General features: G+C 39.4%; 1 protein-coding gene across 3 annotated transcripts in view; it reads left to right on the top strand.

Moving 5' to 3' along the window:
• Positions 1 to 10895, top strand: part of PDPK1 (3-phosphoinositide dependent protein kinase 1) — a 75174-nt gene that overhangs the window by 36051 nt on the left and 28228 nt on the right. Inside the window, exon 1 of one of the 3 annotated variants that reach the window (XM_064461255.1) lies at positions 52 to 409. The exons of the other annotated variants lie outside the window; for them this stretch is intronic. Within the exon in view, the coding sequence (XP_064317325.1) occupies positions 167 to 409 (243 nt within the window). The 5' untranslated portion in view covers positions 52 to 166. Of the gene's footprint in view, positions 1 to 51; positions 410 to 10895 lie in introns of those variants that run through there. 3 annotated transcript variants of the gene reach the window in all.

Here is a 10895-nt window from a genome sequence, read left to right as displayed (position 1 = left end):
GGCCGTGCTGCGCCGCTCGGGCGCGGCTGAGGCAGGGGCGCTGGCGCCGGCGGCCGCTCCCGCGCAGGCGCGGGGCGGGAAGGGAGTAGTTCCGAGCGGGACGCTTCCGGGGGGAGGTGCGCCCGGGGACCTGTAGTCGGGGCGGACCCTTCCGGCGGCGGCGAGGATGGCGGCGGAGAACCACTGCGATTTCCCGGTTTCCCCGATCGGCGGCCTCGGCCTGGCAGGCCCGGGCGGGCCCTGCCGCCGGTGCAGCTCAGCGCCGCCGCCCGGCGCGGTGCCTGGCAAGTGGGTCCGGCTGAACGTGGGGGGCACTTGCTTCCTGACCACTCGGCAGACGCTTTGCAGGGACCCCAAGTCCTTCCTCTTCCGCCTTTGCCAGGCCGATCCCGACCTGGATTCGGACAAGGTGAGCGCGGGCCCCGCCGCTCCGCTCCGCCAGGCCCCCTCCCCGTCCCGTCCGCCGCCGCGGCGGCGAGTGCCTCGGTTGCCGCCTGGGAGCCGGCGCGGCCGGGGCTCGCCGTGCTGCGCGGCGGGCGGCCGCGGTTCCCGCTGGCGGTGGGGCAGAGCGGGAAGGGGGCGCGGAGCTCGGTGCCGCCGTGAGGGGCTGCAGGAGTGGCAGCGGCGGGCTCTGCCGCCTTTAGCCGAGTTTCTAAAGGGTCGCGTTGCCTAACGAGCCCGCGGGCTTCAAGGGAGTTTAGTTTTGAGCATGAGGGTGGGCTGGTTTCGTGCAAGGTGATGGGGTTCGCGGATAACACGGCTGCTTATAAACACAACGAAGGGGCGCAGGACCCTTCGTATGTTTGTTTAAGTTTTTATGTTGTCCGACCGGGTGTAGTTTTAGTGTTTTAATGGAGTATCTGCCTGTACTGATGTCTTGTTATTTCTGCACTGTCATCACCCTCTTGTTCAGTTTCAAGAACCGGATCAAACTACTTTTGATAATAACCTCTCTTACTTGGCTGTAGGATTTTGTGTTTCAGCAATTCTTTGAGTAAAATATCACTTATTCTGCATGGACTGCAAATGGTGGGTGATGCTGAGTATTCAGGTGTTCATTCTGACTCATTTTTAGTATGGAAAGAGGAGTTACTGATGAGGACTTTATTTAGGGAGTAGTATGTAGTAAGGGATATAAGTTATTCTTATATAGTGCTGGCTCTGAAAGAGGTTTTGGAGTGTAATGGTCAAAAATGGACTGCCAGTACAGCACACGTAGGGAAAAGAAGGGAGCAGCTTATAACCCTTGAATATATAGTCAACAGGTTGAAAATAAACAGTTGATTTTTATATATAAATTTTTCTTTTTTTTTTTTCAGAGAGACTAGTAGTAAGTTTCTTCATGTTCTCATGCATAACTTCAAGAAAGGATGTTTAAATGCTTAAGAAGGTAGGGAACAGAACCTGAAAAGCATTCCAGAGTTAGAGAAAAAATACCTCCAAGTGTGGCAGTGTGGGGATTGGTTTTTGTTGTGTTTGGTTTGGGTTGGGTTTTTTTTGACAGGATTAGCTTAAACTGACGTAAAAATAAATTTGAAAATGTAGGCTGCTTGCTGGTAGGTCAGAAACTGTCTTTGCTTGGGAGAGAATAGGAAAACTTTCTGCTTAATAATTAGGCACCTTTTTGCAGTGGAACAGCTTAAACAGGTGCCATATCTTTCCATGTTATCGGAGAGGGAGAGAAAGCACGTTTTTAAAAGAAATGCTTTAGTTCCAGTTAAGGCATTTGGCTGCCTTCTTTCACTAATTTATGAAATGAATCCTCTTTCACAAGCACAATCAGTGAAGCGCTGCCATCTTGCAAAATTTTCATGAGGCTACTAACATAAACATTTTGTTTTTACTGTGCTTACATTTTTGGGTTGTAGCAGCAAATCATAGATTTATGCTAAGGTTATTTAGCTACTTGGTAGGATATGGAGAGACCTGATGAATTTTTTTCATGTTTCTAGACTTATGTGTTATAGTTGTTAATGGCATACATGACAATTTAAAGCTAGCTGCAGTCACAGCTTTAGAAAGATATCCTTTGCTTACGGGGAACACGCCTTTACGTTGTTCGAGCTGCTTAGATATTATTAAGTGTCATCCTTTTTTGCCAGTGTAGAAGTCTAATGGAAACCACTTCATCAAGATGCAAACAAATTGCATTGTCCTTTCATCGTGAGTAGCATTTTTAATGAAATTGTAGCCGGTATAGTTACCTTTAATAGATTATTGTGCAAATCAGTAATGTGAGGCAAGCAGTAGGTATAGAGAGAACAACGAATTGTTGTGGAAAACCTGGATTTAGAGAAACCCCTCTAATTCAGAGATGCATTCTCTAGGCTTGTGAACCTGAATATCTTCGATTTGATGTACAAAAGGCAAAGCCTTTCATGGTTAAATGTGCGCTATGGTCTTTTCAGTACAACCAGTGGCAGTCACTGATTTTTCACTTCAGCCATTCAGAGCGTGGTTTCTGCAGTGACCTGTCATCTTGGATTTCGCAGAAATGACCTACCTCTTAGACTACCTGTCATAGTGTATTAATTACAGTACCTAAAATTACTTAAACACATAGAGCCATTTTTCCAAGGATTTGATTCAGAATCTTTAGGTTTTCAGCTCCTGTAAACAGCAAAACATAATCCAAGCAGTTCCTTTTCTTCCTCTGAATGATAACAGATATCATAGATGTACTTTCAAGAGAAAAAAAAAACTTCCCTGACATCACCAGTTTGTCAACATACCATCTTGAAACAATAGCACACATTAATAGATTGTCTGTATGGTTTAATGTTGGAATATTAGATGCCTTTAATTGATGAGCACAGATGTTTCAACAAGGGAATAATTGGTAATACTTGCGTTGTCATCCTGGACTCTGGTTCTTCTCCTTTGCCACAAACCTGTAAATCAAAACCGGATAATAACAGATTTGTTTTTTCCCTCATGGTTTTACTTTTCGGAATCTAGTTATGAATTGCAACCCGATACTAAGTTGACGTATTTTTCTTAATCATATGCTAAAGATTATTTACAATGACTACAATGCAGCACAATTTTGTGCTCATAAAACAGTCGTTCCTACAAGGTGCAGCTAATAAATAAAGATACTGCCCTCTTAAAGCCTGGAGCATTAGAGCTGGTCTTTGACCTATAATTCCCTGGATTTTCTTCCTAAAAATCACATGGGATTTAAACACCTAGTTTTAAACTTTAAAATGAGAGGGAATGTGTGTTTGAGCTCATACGTAGGCTGATGCCTGTTACACCCATCGCAGATATACTTGACCCTACCACCAGATGAGGATGTGGGGTGGAGAGAATCCTGAGGGATGAGCCAGCAGATGAGATTATCAACTCTGATAGCCATAGCCCTTTGTTTGAAGGAACTATGAAAGATCTAACCTTAACAAGGTATATTATGTATCCTGTATGGGGAATTTGGCTGGGATACACTTCAGTAACTCACTTTGGGAAGTTGTAGATGTATTTTCAGCAGATTAATACTGAATTGTGCTCATAATACAAAAAGCGTTTTATAGCTCATAGGTACGTTTCATATTCCTCTGATCATGCTCCATCTGATAAGTATGTAACTCAGCAAAAATGAAGTAGGACATATATTTTCTTTAACTTCAGTGCGTTAAACCAGATTGTGGAAAGCTCTAATGTCGTCCCATCATTCCATCCCCATATCCCATCCCAACTGCCAAAAGGGAGAGGGGCAGGTTGCACATCTAGAAGCAAGACCAAGCAGAAGAGTTAGTGATTAAATTAGCTTGTACACCAGTAAATGTATGTCTTTGAATAAAAAAGTTTAGTTCACATTCTTTCTTGCTTTGCAAGATTGCCAAATCAGAATCTTCAGAAAATGAAGCCATAAGAAATGCTTATCTAAGATGAGAGAAGACCTATAAGCAAACCCAAAAATTAATAGTAGATCTGCTTCTGCCTGAACTCAACAAGTGAGGCATATCAGAATAAACTATGTCGATACATTAAGAAGTTCTAAAAGGGGTTAACTGGATGAGCTTATTAGAAATGAGAATAGGAAACTGAAATAGTTCAGAGGTTGACCTTACAACCATCAGTTGCATACATAGCAATTTTCCTCTAATTTCTACATCAACGTGGGTTTTTTTGTTACTTAACTACACAAATCCTAAGATTTCTCTAATGCTTGCTATTAAAAAGAATTGAACGGCTTCAAGAAAAGTAAATTATCTTCAGGTGCTAATGTTGAACAAGGCCGTGCAGCCTGTCTCTTGGTATCAGATACGCTTCCAGTTGCAACAGGAGAAAGATTAACCTTGGCACACCCTGTGGCAAAACTAGTGTTGAATGGAATGAGATGGTGACGCTGATCTCTGAATTTAGTATGTTTCACAATGGGATATGCATCTTAGTATTTAAGACTTTTCTTTGTATTTAAGACTATTTGAGAATCATATCAGCAAATGAATGAACAGTAGTGGTCATACCTACTGTTCACAGTAGGATTTGTTTTCCGGAGTATTTAAATCTAGCTTTAGAGATGAATATACAGAAATAGACAAGCAGAGTCTTGTTCACTTTTTCATGCCTGTTTAACTTATTTAACGCTTGACTTGTAAGTTTTACTGGCAGATATTTCCTGATTTCAGTACCTTCCTGTTTTATCCATATACCAGCTTTTCTTTTATGACGTCTTCTATCATTCTTTAAACTTCCCCTAAGTGAGAAGATTGTCAGCCTTTCTTAATAAGTTTTTTGGCAACAGTATTCATGCTTGATTCTTAATGTCTTTCTAAAGTTAATTGTAGTTGTACTTAGGTAAGGCTCTCTTAAGGAAGCAAGCAAGCAAGCAAGCACTGAATGTTTTAGAAAAATCAAAATCTTCCTGGCTGTACGTCCTTAACTGTCAGCGCTAAAAACTATCTTAATTGTAGTCATTATTCTAAGATATGACTGAGATAAAATGTTATTGTCCATGAGATTTCTGACTAGTTACATGGATTGTGTTATTGATGTAGTTTTGATCAGTACTGGCAGTCTGCTGATGCTCAAAGGTTTTAGGTTACATAGTTCAAGAAAAATGTGTTCTGGGCATCTAGCTCAAGATTTTAAAAGCATAGAGGGTAGGGGAGACAGTTATTTCTAAATCCAGTTTTAGTGTCAAATATTATTGTATTTCTGTGCATATTGCTGTCTTTAGCAGAACTTCTGCTTGCTTAGTATATGTAAATGATGTCAGTTTTTTAGATACCCATGTTGGAGCACACAGCTTTGAGCCAAGAGCTTGGCGGTGTGGATTCTGAGTGTGTCTGTTCTGGAAGAGTATTCAAGGAGAAGTCTTCAGACTAGATTTGACTTCAATAAAGATAATTAACTGGAAATAGATTTCTGACATTTTAACTAGTGTCTTAATGCAATTCTGTAGGAGAATGTTAAATGGGATTAGTGAGGGGTATGTATTTGGTCCTATGTTTGAGTCCTACTGGAATCCTGTACCTGATTCTGGCATCCACAATTCAAGGTCACTTCAAAAATTGGAGAACTTGGAGGGTAGTCACAAGATGCAATATGATTTGGCGGAAGGTTATAAAGAGCAAAACTGGCTTTTTGGCAAGTTTAAGGAGTGACTTCTCACTCCAGAAGCACGTACATGGAGACTAGAAATCTAACAGTGAAGCCTGTTCAGTTTAGCAAAGGTATTGTGATATCCAGCTAGTGAAGTGTGAAAATATAGATGTCCAGGCTAGAAAGTACATATTTTTAACAGTGACATTATTTAGCTATTGGAATGGCTGGCACAAAATGGTTAGGTTTCACCACTACTTCCACTGTAAATAAATTGAGCCCTATGTATGTTTTAAGTGAAGATCAGGCTCAAGTATTCGTTATGATTCCTTTGAGCCTCAGCCTCTATATTTGACATGGAAATGTTTGAGACTGTAATACACGATCATTTAAATGTTGTGGGTAATATTTTTCAAATATTTTTGAAATACATATGCGTTTTTATTCTCCTGTCTCTGTCAGTGCTGGATTGTAGATATGCTTTAGAGTTAAATCTTAAGGAAGAAGGAATATGGTTGTGAGCTACACTGACTTTTCATTGGTATGCTGAACCAGGTGATTGAAAATTTAAGAGCAAGTTACTAGGCTTCCTCTAAATTTCCATTGTGTTTCTAACTTGGACTAAATGTTGGTATGGGAGAGTGGTAATAAAAAAAAAATGCAGCCTTCGCAGTACCTCAGCAATGTTGTCTTTTAAATGGTGTCCTCGTAAAAAGGAGTGGATATGGAAAAGGTCTAGGACTTATGGACAAGGAAGGAAAAACTCAGGGTAGAGAGAAGAATGTAATGCAAAAATAGAACTGGGTAAAGATACAAACACCCCTGTAGTTAATTAGCACTTTTGCATTGGAATTGCAGAGACAACTGGAGCATTTGCTTTGAGTATCCTTAGAGAGAGTAGCAAAATTTGTGTGGAATACCTACGGGATCGGAATGTGGGGTGATATGACTATACTGAATAGAGAGGAAGCTTGAGTTTCAGCTGCTGTTCTGGTAAACATTAACTCCTGTTCATATAAAATATATCTACAAGATAGAAAACTGAGACCGTATTAGAATATAGATTTGTTTGGCATCTGTGGTATTCACTTGAAACTTGGGAAATGGCTTCAAAATACCCACACTAGTTGTGTGAGCGAAGATTCAGACTTGCTCAAAGCTTGTAGTAACCTGGCTAACTAGTTAGCAGAGAAAGTAGCATAGCTGGGACAACAGAGTCTATTAATTTTCAAGCTAGCAAGCCTAAAGCTAGTTCAGTTATGTCTGCCCAAACAGTAGCTACACCTTTAAACTGTCTAGATCATATTTGAAGTGCAATTTATTATTCTTATCTTAAACCAAAAACGTTTCTTTTAGAAAGAGTGACCAAAATGCTAATTACACATGAGAATGCAATGTGTTTTCATGTACATGTGGATGAAGCCCATCCTGACAATATTCTGAAAGCCTAGAAAGACTTATGACCCATATTTTGAGAGTTCTATATGGAGCAGATTACTATATTACTGTGTCAGCTTTTATTGGATTTATGTTTACATAAATATCCTTAACGATCTAGTCTAATCAGCTTTTCTGAGTGACTTCAACATGAAGTGCTTAGTGTACATTGAAGGATAATCAGGCAGCTCACTCTAAAGGAGGAGTGAGAAGGCATTTTCTATAGGAAGATTCCGAGGAAGTCGGTTTTGTAGCTCTTTTGCCTGAGCATTCTTTGCATATTGTTACAATATTCTTTACTGAATGGTTTATATTTTGGGTCTTGACTCCCTGGTGCTAGTCAGTAGCACACCTGAGTTGTAAGGCCAAAGTCAAAGAGACACATCTCTTTCTTTGGAAGGATGTTAATTAATGCATGTTTTCCATATCTGTCATCTGGGTAAGCAAGTTGCCAGTTACTCTGAATTGTTCAGTCTATTTGTAATTTTGCATGGAGCTTACATACTGAAGTGAATCCTACTGGCAGAATTTGGATTGCTCACTGTTAGAATTTAGCCGGAGTTCTTAAACTGTTGATTTAACTGTTAACTATTATCTACTGTACAAAAGAAAAAAGTTACTATTACACCATAAATTGTAAGACTTTTGGGTTCCTTTTCTTCTTTTTTTATTGTTTTTTGAAGACACATTGTTGCTGGAAAGGCTTCATAGAGTTAAGTATGACGCACTAGTGAGAAGGCACCTTATTAATATGTGGTATATTATACATACGTTTGGTATCATTGTCCCTAAATCAGAGTTCTTCACCCGGTGTGCAAAACACCAATCAACACACTGAGTCAAGATGTTTGTCTTTATTGCCGGTCTGCAGAGTGGGGTGCCAGGCATTTAACATCAGCCAGCACACCTTTTAGAAACACACGGGGGTCTTTTATACAAAACAGTAGCAAAAGAAGTTACATTAAGATATCTGATTGGTTACTCATGCAAAAGTTCATCCACGTATGTCTGTTTTTTAGTTTGGCTAGTTATATTAAGCTGGACTCACATTTACGTCTAAGGTCTCCTCCTAGGGGTGTGCTTTTTAGTATTACAATTACCTAAGGTAACCAGAGGTTCATCCTATCAGTTACCACTGAGTTAGGGAGTTACTTCACCTCCTGCTGTGGCTTCTGCCCGAACAATGACTAGCTCCAAGGCAGGTATTAGCAGATTTTTGTTTTAGGGGCTTTCTATACTCTGTTCAAGGTTTCAAGGCTGACCATCATGGTTGTTTTAACCTTTCTGTATCAGTGGTATTTGTATTTACCAGTGTGAAGATTAAGCATTTTTATCAATTCTGGATGGTAATTTGGTGGGGAAGAAAACTTGATAGCATTTAGGAAAGGAATGAATATAACAAGAAAAAAAGTGAGATGAGGAATGATAGAATGAAAAACAGAAGATTGCGGATTATGAGAAAAAATGGTTAAAAATAGGCAGAAGACAAAAGCAATTCTGTCTCATGTTTCACAGAGTGGATGCTGTCAGTATGCAAAAAAGCGTGTCTGGTACAAGTGCTAATAATAAGCTCTGATGTGCATGCTAGGCTGATGAATTCAGGTAGTGCACGTTGCTGGTGACCTCTCATTAAGTTGAAGGAAGTTGAAAGAGGAGGCCTGACATAGCTTGTTCCCTTTCTGGTTTTGTTGGAAGCTTGTTGAAGTATATAGAAACCTACTGAAGTAAGAGTAATTTCAGATACCATAGTTTGAAAAAAAAGTTAATTTTTGAGGCTTTTTGTGTAAGGATGTAACCATTTACTTGAGATTTCATTTAGAGCTTTTAGTTACTTTGCTTCTGTGACCCACCTGTCTGTCTGTAATGGTGTAGAGCTGGTGGCCAGTATTGCTTCAGAGGGTGATGCGAGAAAACGCTATAGTGTAAAAGAATACAATAATCTTATTGAAGAAGTTTGTTTCAGGAGACTTATTTCCCTTAACTGGGAGGAATTCCAGTTTTGTAAGCCCATATGTTTCTTAATTCATTTCAACTGATGTCCAAAGACTGTGCTTTTTTCTTTAAAACAGTACTTCTTTTGTCAGTTTTAGATCTTCCTTTCCAACTTCACTGGTTTCTGTTCCTGTATTAAATAATACTTTTTAGCTTATAATTCATACAGTTGTCAGCTACTTTAATTTCTTTGGGTTGCATCTATAGATTGTTCATTCTTGAAGTGTTTTGGTATTGTAGATATGTTTAAATGTGAAAATTTAAAAATATACCATTTTATGCCCTTCATTTGTCTACTGGTTTTGGTGCATAGTCTCACTTCTTTGAGACCATGAGCTTAGGTGAGAAGAAATGGTGATTAGACTTCATCAAGCACTGTCTGCTCTGAGCACACTGACAGCACATTTTAATACATTAGCATCTTTTTGAACAGTTACTTTTTTTATAAAACACCCCTTCACTTCTTCTAAAATGGCTGTGTTTGAGTGTGTAAAGTATTTAGCTTGTAATTATAGAAAGATTTTCATGTGTTTTGTAGTTCAGACTGCAGTCTTTCTACATTCTACCAACCCTGCTTAGACAAGCGCAGTTATCCAGAAACTAAATCCATGTACCTGAAAACACATCTATCATCTTTTTTTCCAACAGAACATTTTAGGAACTTCAGATACTGTTAAGTAGAGGGAGTTTTCAGGTATCACGGTTCAGTAATCGAACCTTTACATATCAGCGGTAATGTCCAAATGCAAGGGATTGTGTCAGCAGAATTTTTTTCATGTGGAACAAGAAATATCACTATCACATGTAGTTTTGGGGGAGAATGATTCGAATTGAGCTAGGATTGTTGGTAGTGATGCTTTTTTAGTATTTGCTGTAAACTACTAGAATATTAAAAATAAGAGTAATGACAAAAATTATTTGGAGTGCTGCCACATCTCTCCAGTATAGATCTGTAGGATATCCGTTGTACCAAAACTTTAGGTACTAAAGGATTAATACTGACAGTGATCCACTTGATAGTAGAAAAGAGCAGTGGATCTATTAGACGCCTATTTTATGAATCTCCCTTAGACCTCTGGCCAGCACACTATGTCAGTACTGCATTGATCACAGGTGTTCACACATAGACTCTAAATTATGTAGGAAATACCGATTTTGCTCCTTTATCTCTTTGGCAAGAATGTCAGCTCTACAGGCGAATTTATTGAACAGTGTTTTGCATTCCACAAAATGCTGTGCTCCGTTCAGCAAACCAAGTGTCGGTTTGATCTGTGCCTTCTTTGTCTGCATGAGGTAGGTAGGAACTGCATCTTCAGTATACTTTTTTTTTTAGAAGATGCACGTACAACCTTTGCTTGGTACGCAGCTGTTCTCAGTCCCTGTGAGTATTTGTACATCTGAGCTAAGACAAAACCAAAAGTTTTTAGAACAAAGTGTTGAGGTTAAAGAGAAGGTAGGTTTGTTTGCCTTTAATTAAAAAAAAAAAAAAAAGGCTGGTATTTGAACCTCACTGGACTGTAACCTTTGTTCCAATTCTTCAGGTTTCCAAACAAAACAATAGTTTCCTGGTTGTGTTACTTTAAACCTTAATTTTCAGTGTTCTTACTCACTACTTAGATCTTTCCTGCTAACAATGTTGATAATGTTTGGATAAGGAGCTGGGGGGAATTGGTCAGGTAAGAGAAGTTGTGCAGTACATGACTGAGTTGAGCGATCAGTCATACGATTACAACTACCTCACTGAATTCCTTTTAATGTCTTAAACAAATTTGGCTTTAAGGGATGTGGCTGTGTCCGAATACCTGCTTGCTATTCAGATGCCAAGCTGAATATTAGCTTGCAATTCGAGCTTGGACATTCAAATCATTGTGGCTTTTTTTGGCTTTTTTGTTTGTTTCTGTGTTTTTGTTTTTTTTAAT

This window comes from Phalacrocorax carbo, chromosome 10 (genome assembly GCF_963921805.1).
Source record: "Phalacrocorax carbo chromosome 10, bPhaCar2.1, whole genome shotgun sequence".
In the NCBI taxonomy this organism is placed as follows: domain Eukaryota; kingdom Metazoa; phylum Chordata; class Aves; order Suliformes; family Phalacrocoracidae; genus Phalacrocorax; species Phalacrocorax carbo.
This window is presented reverse-complemented; position numbering and strand designations above follow the sequence as displayed.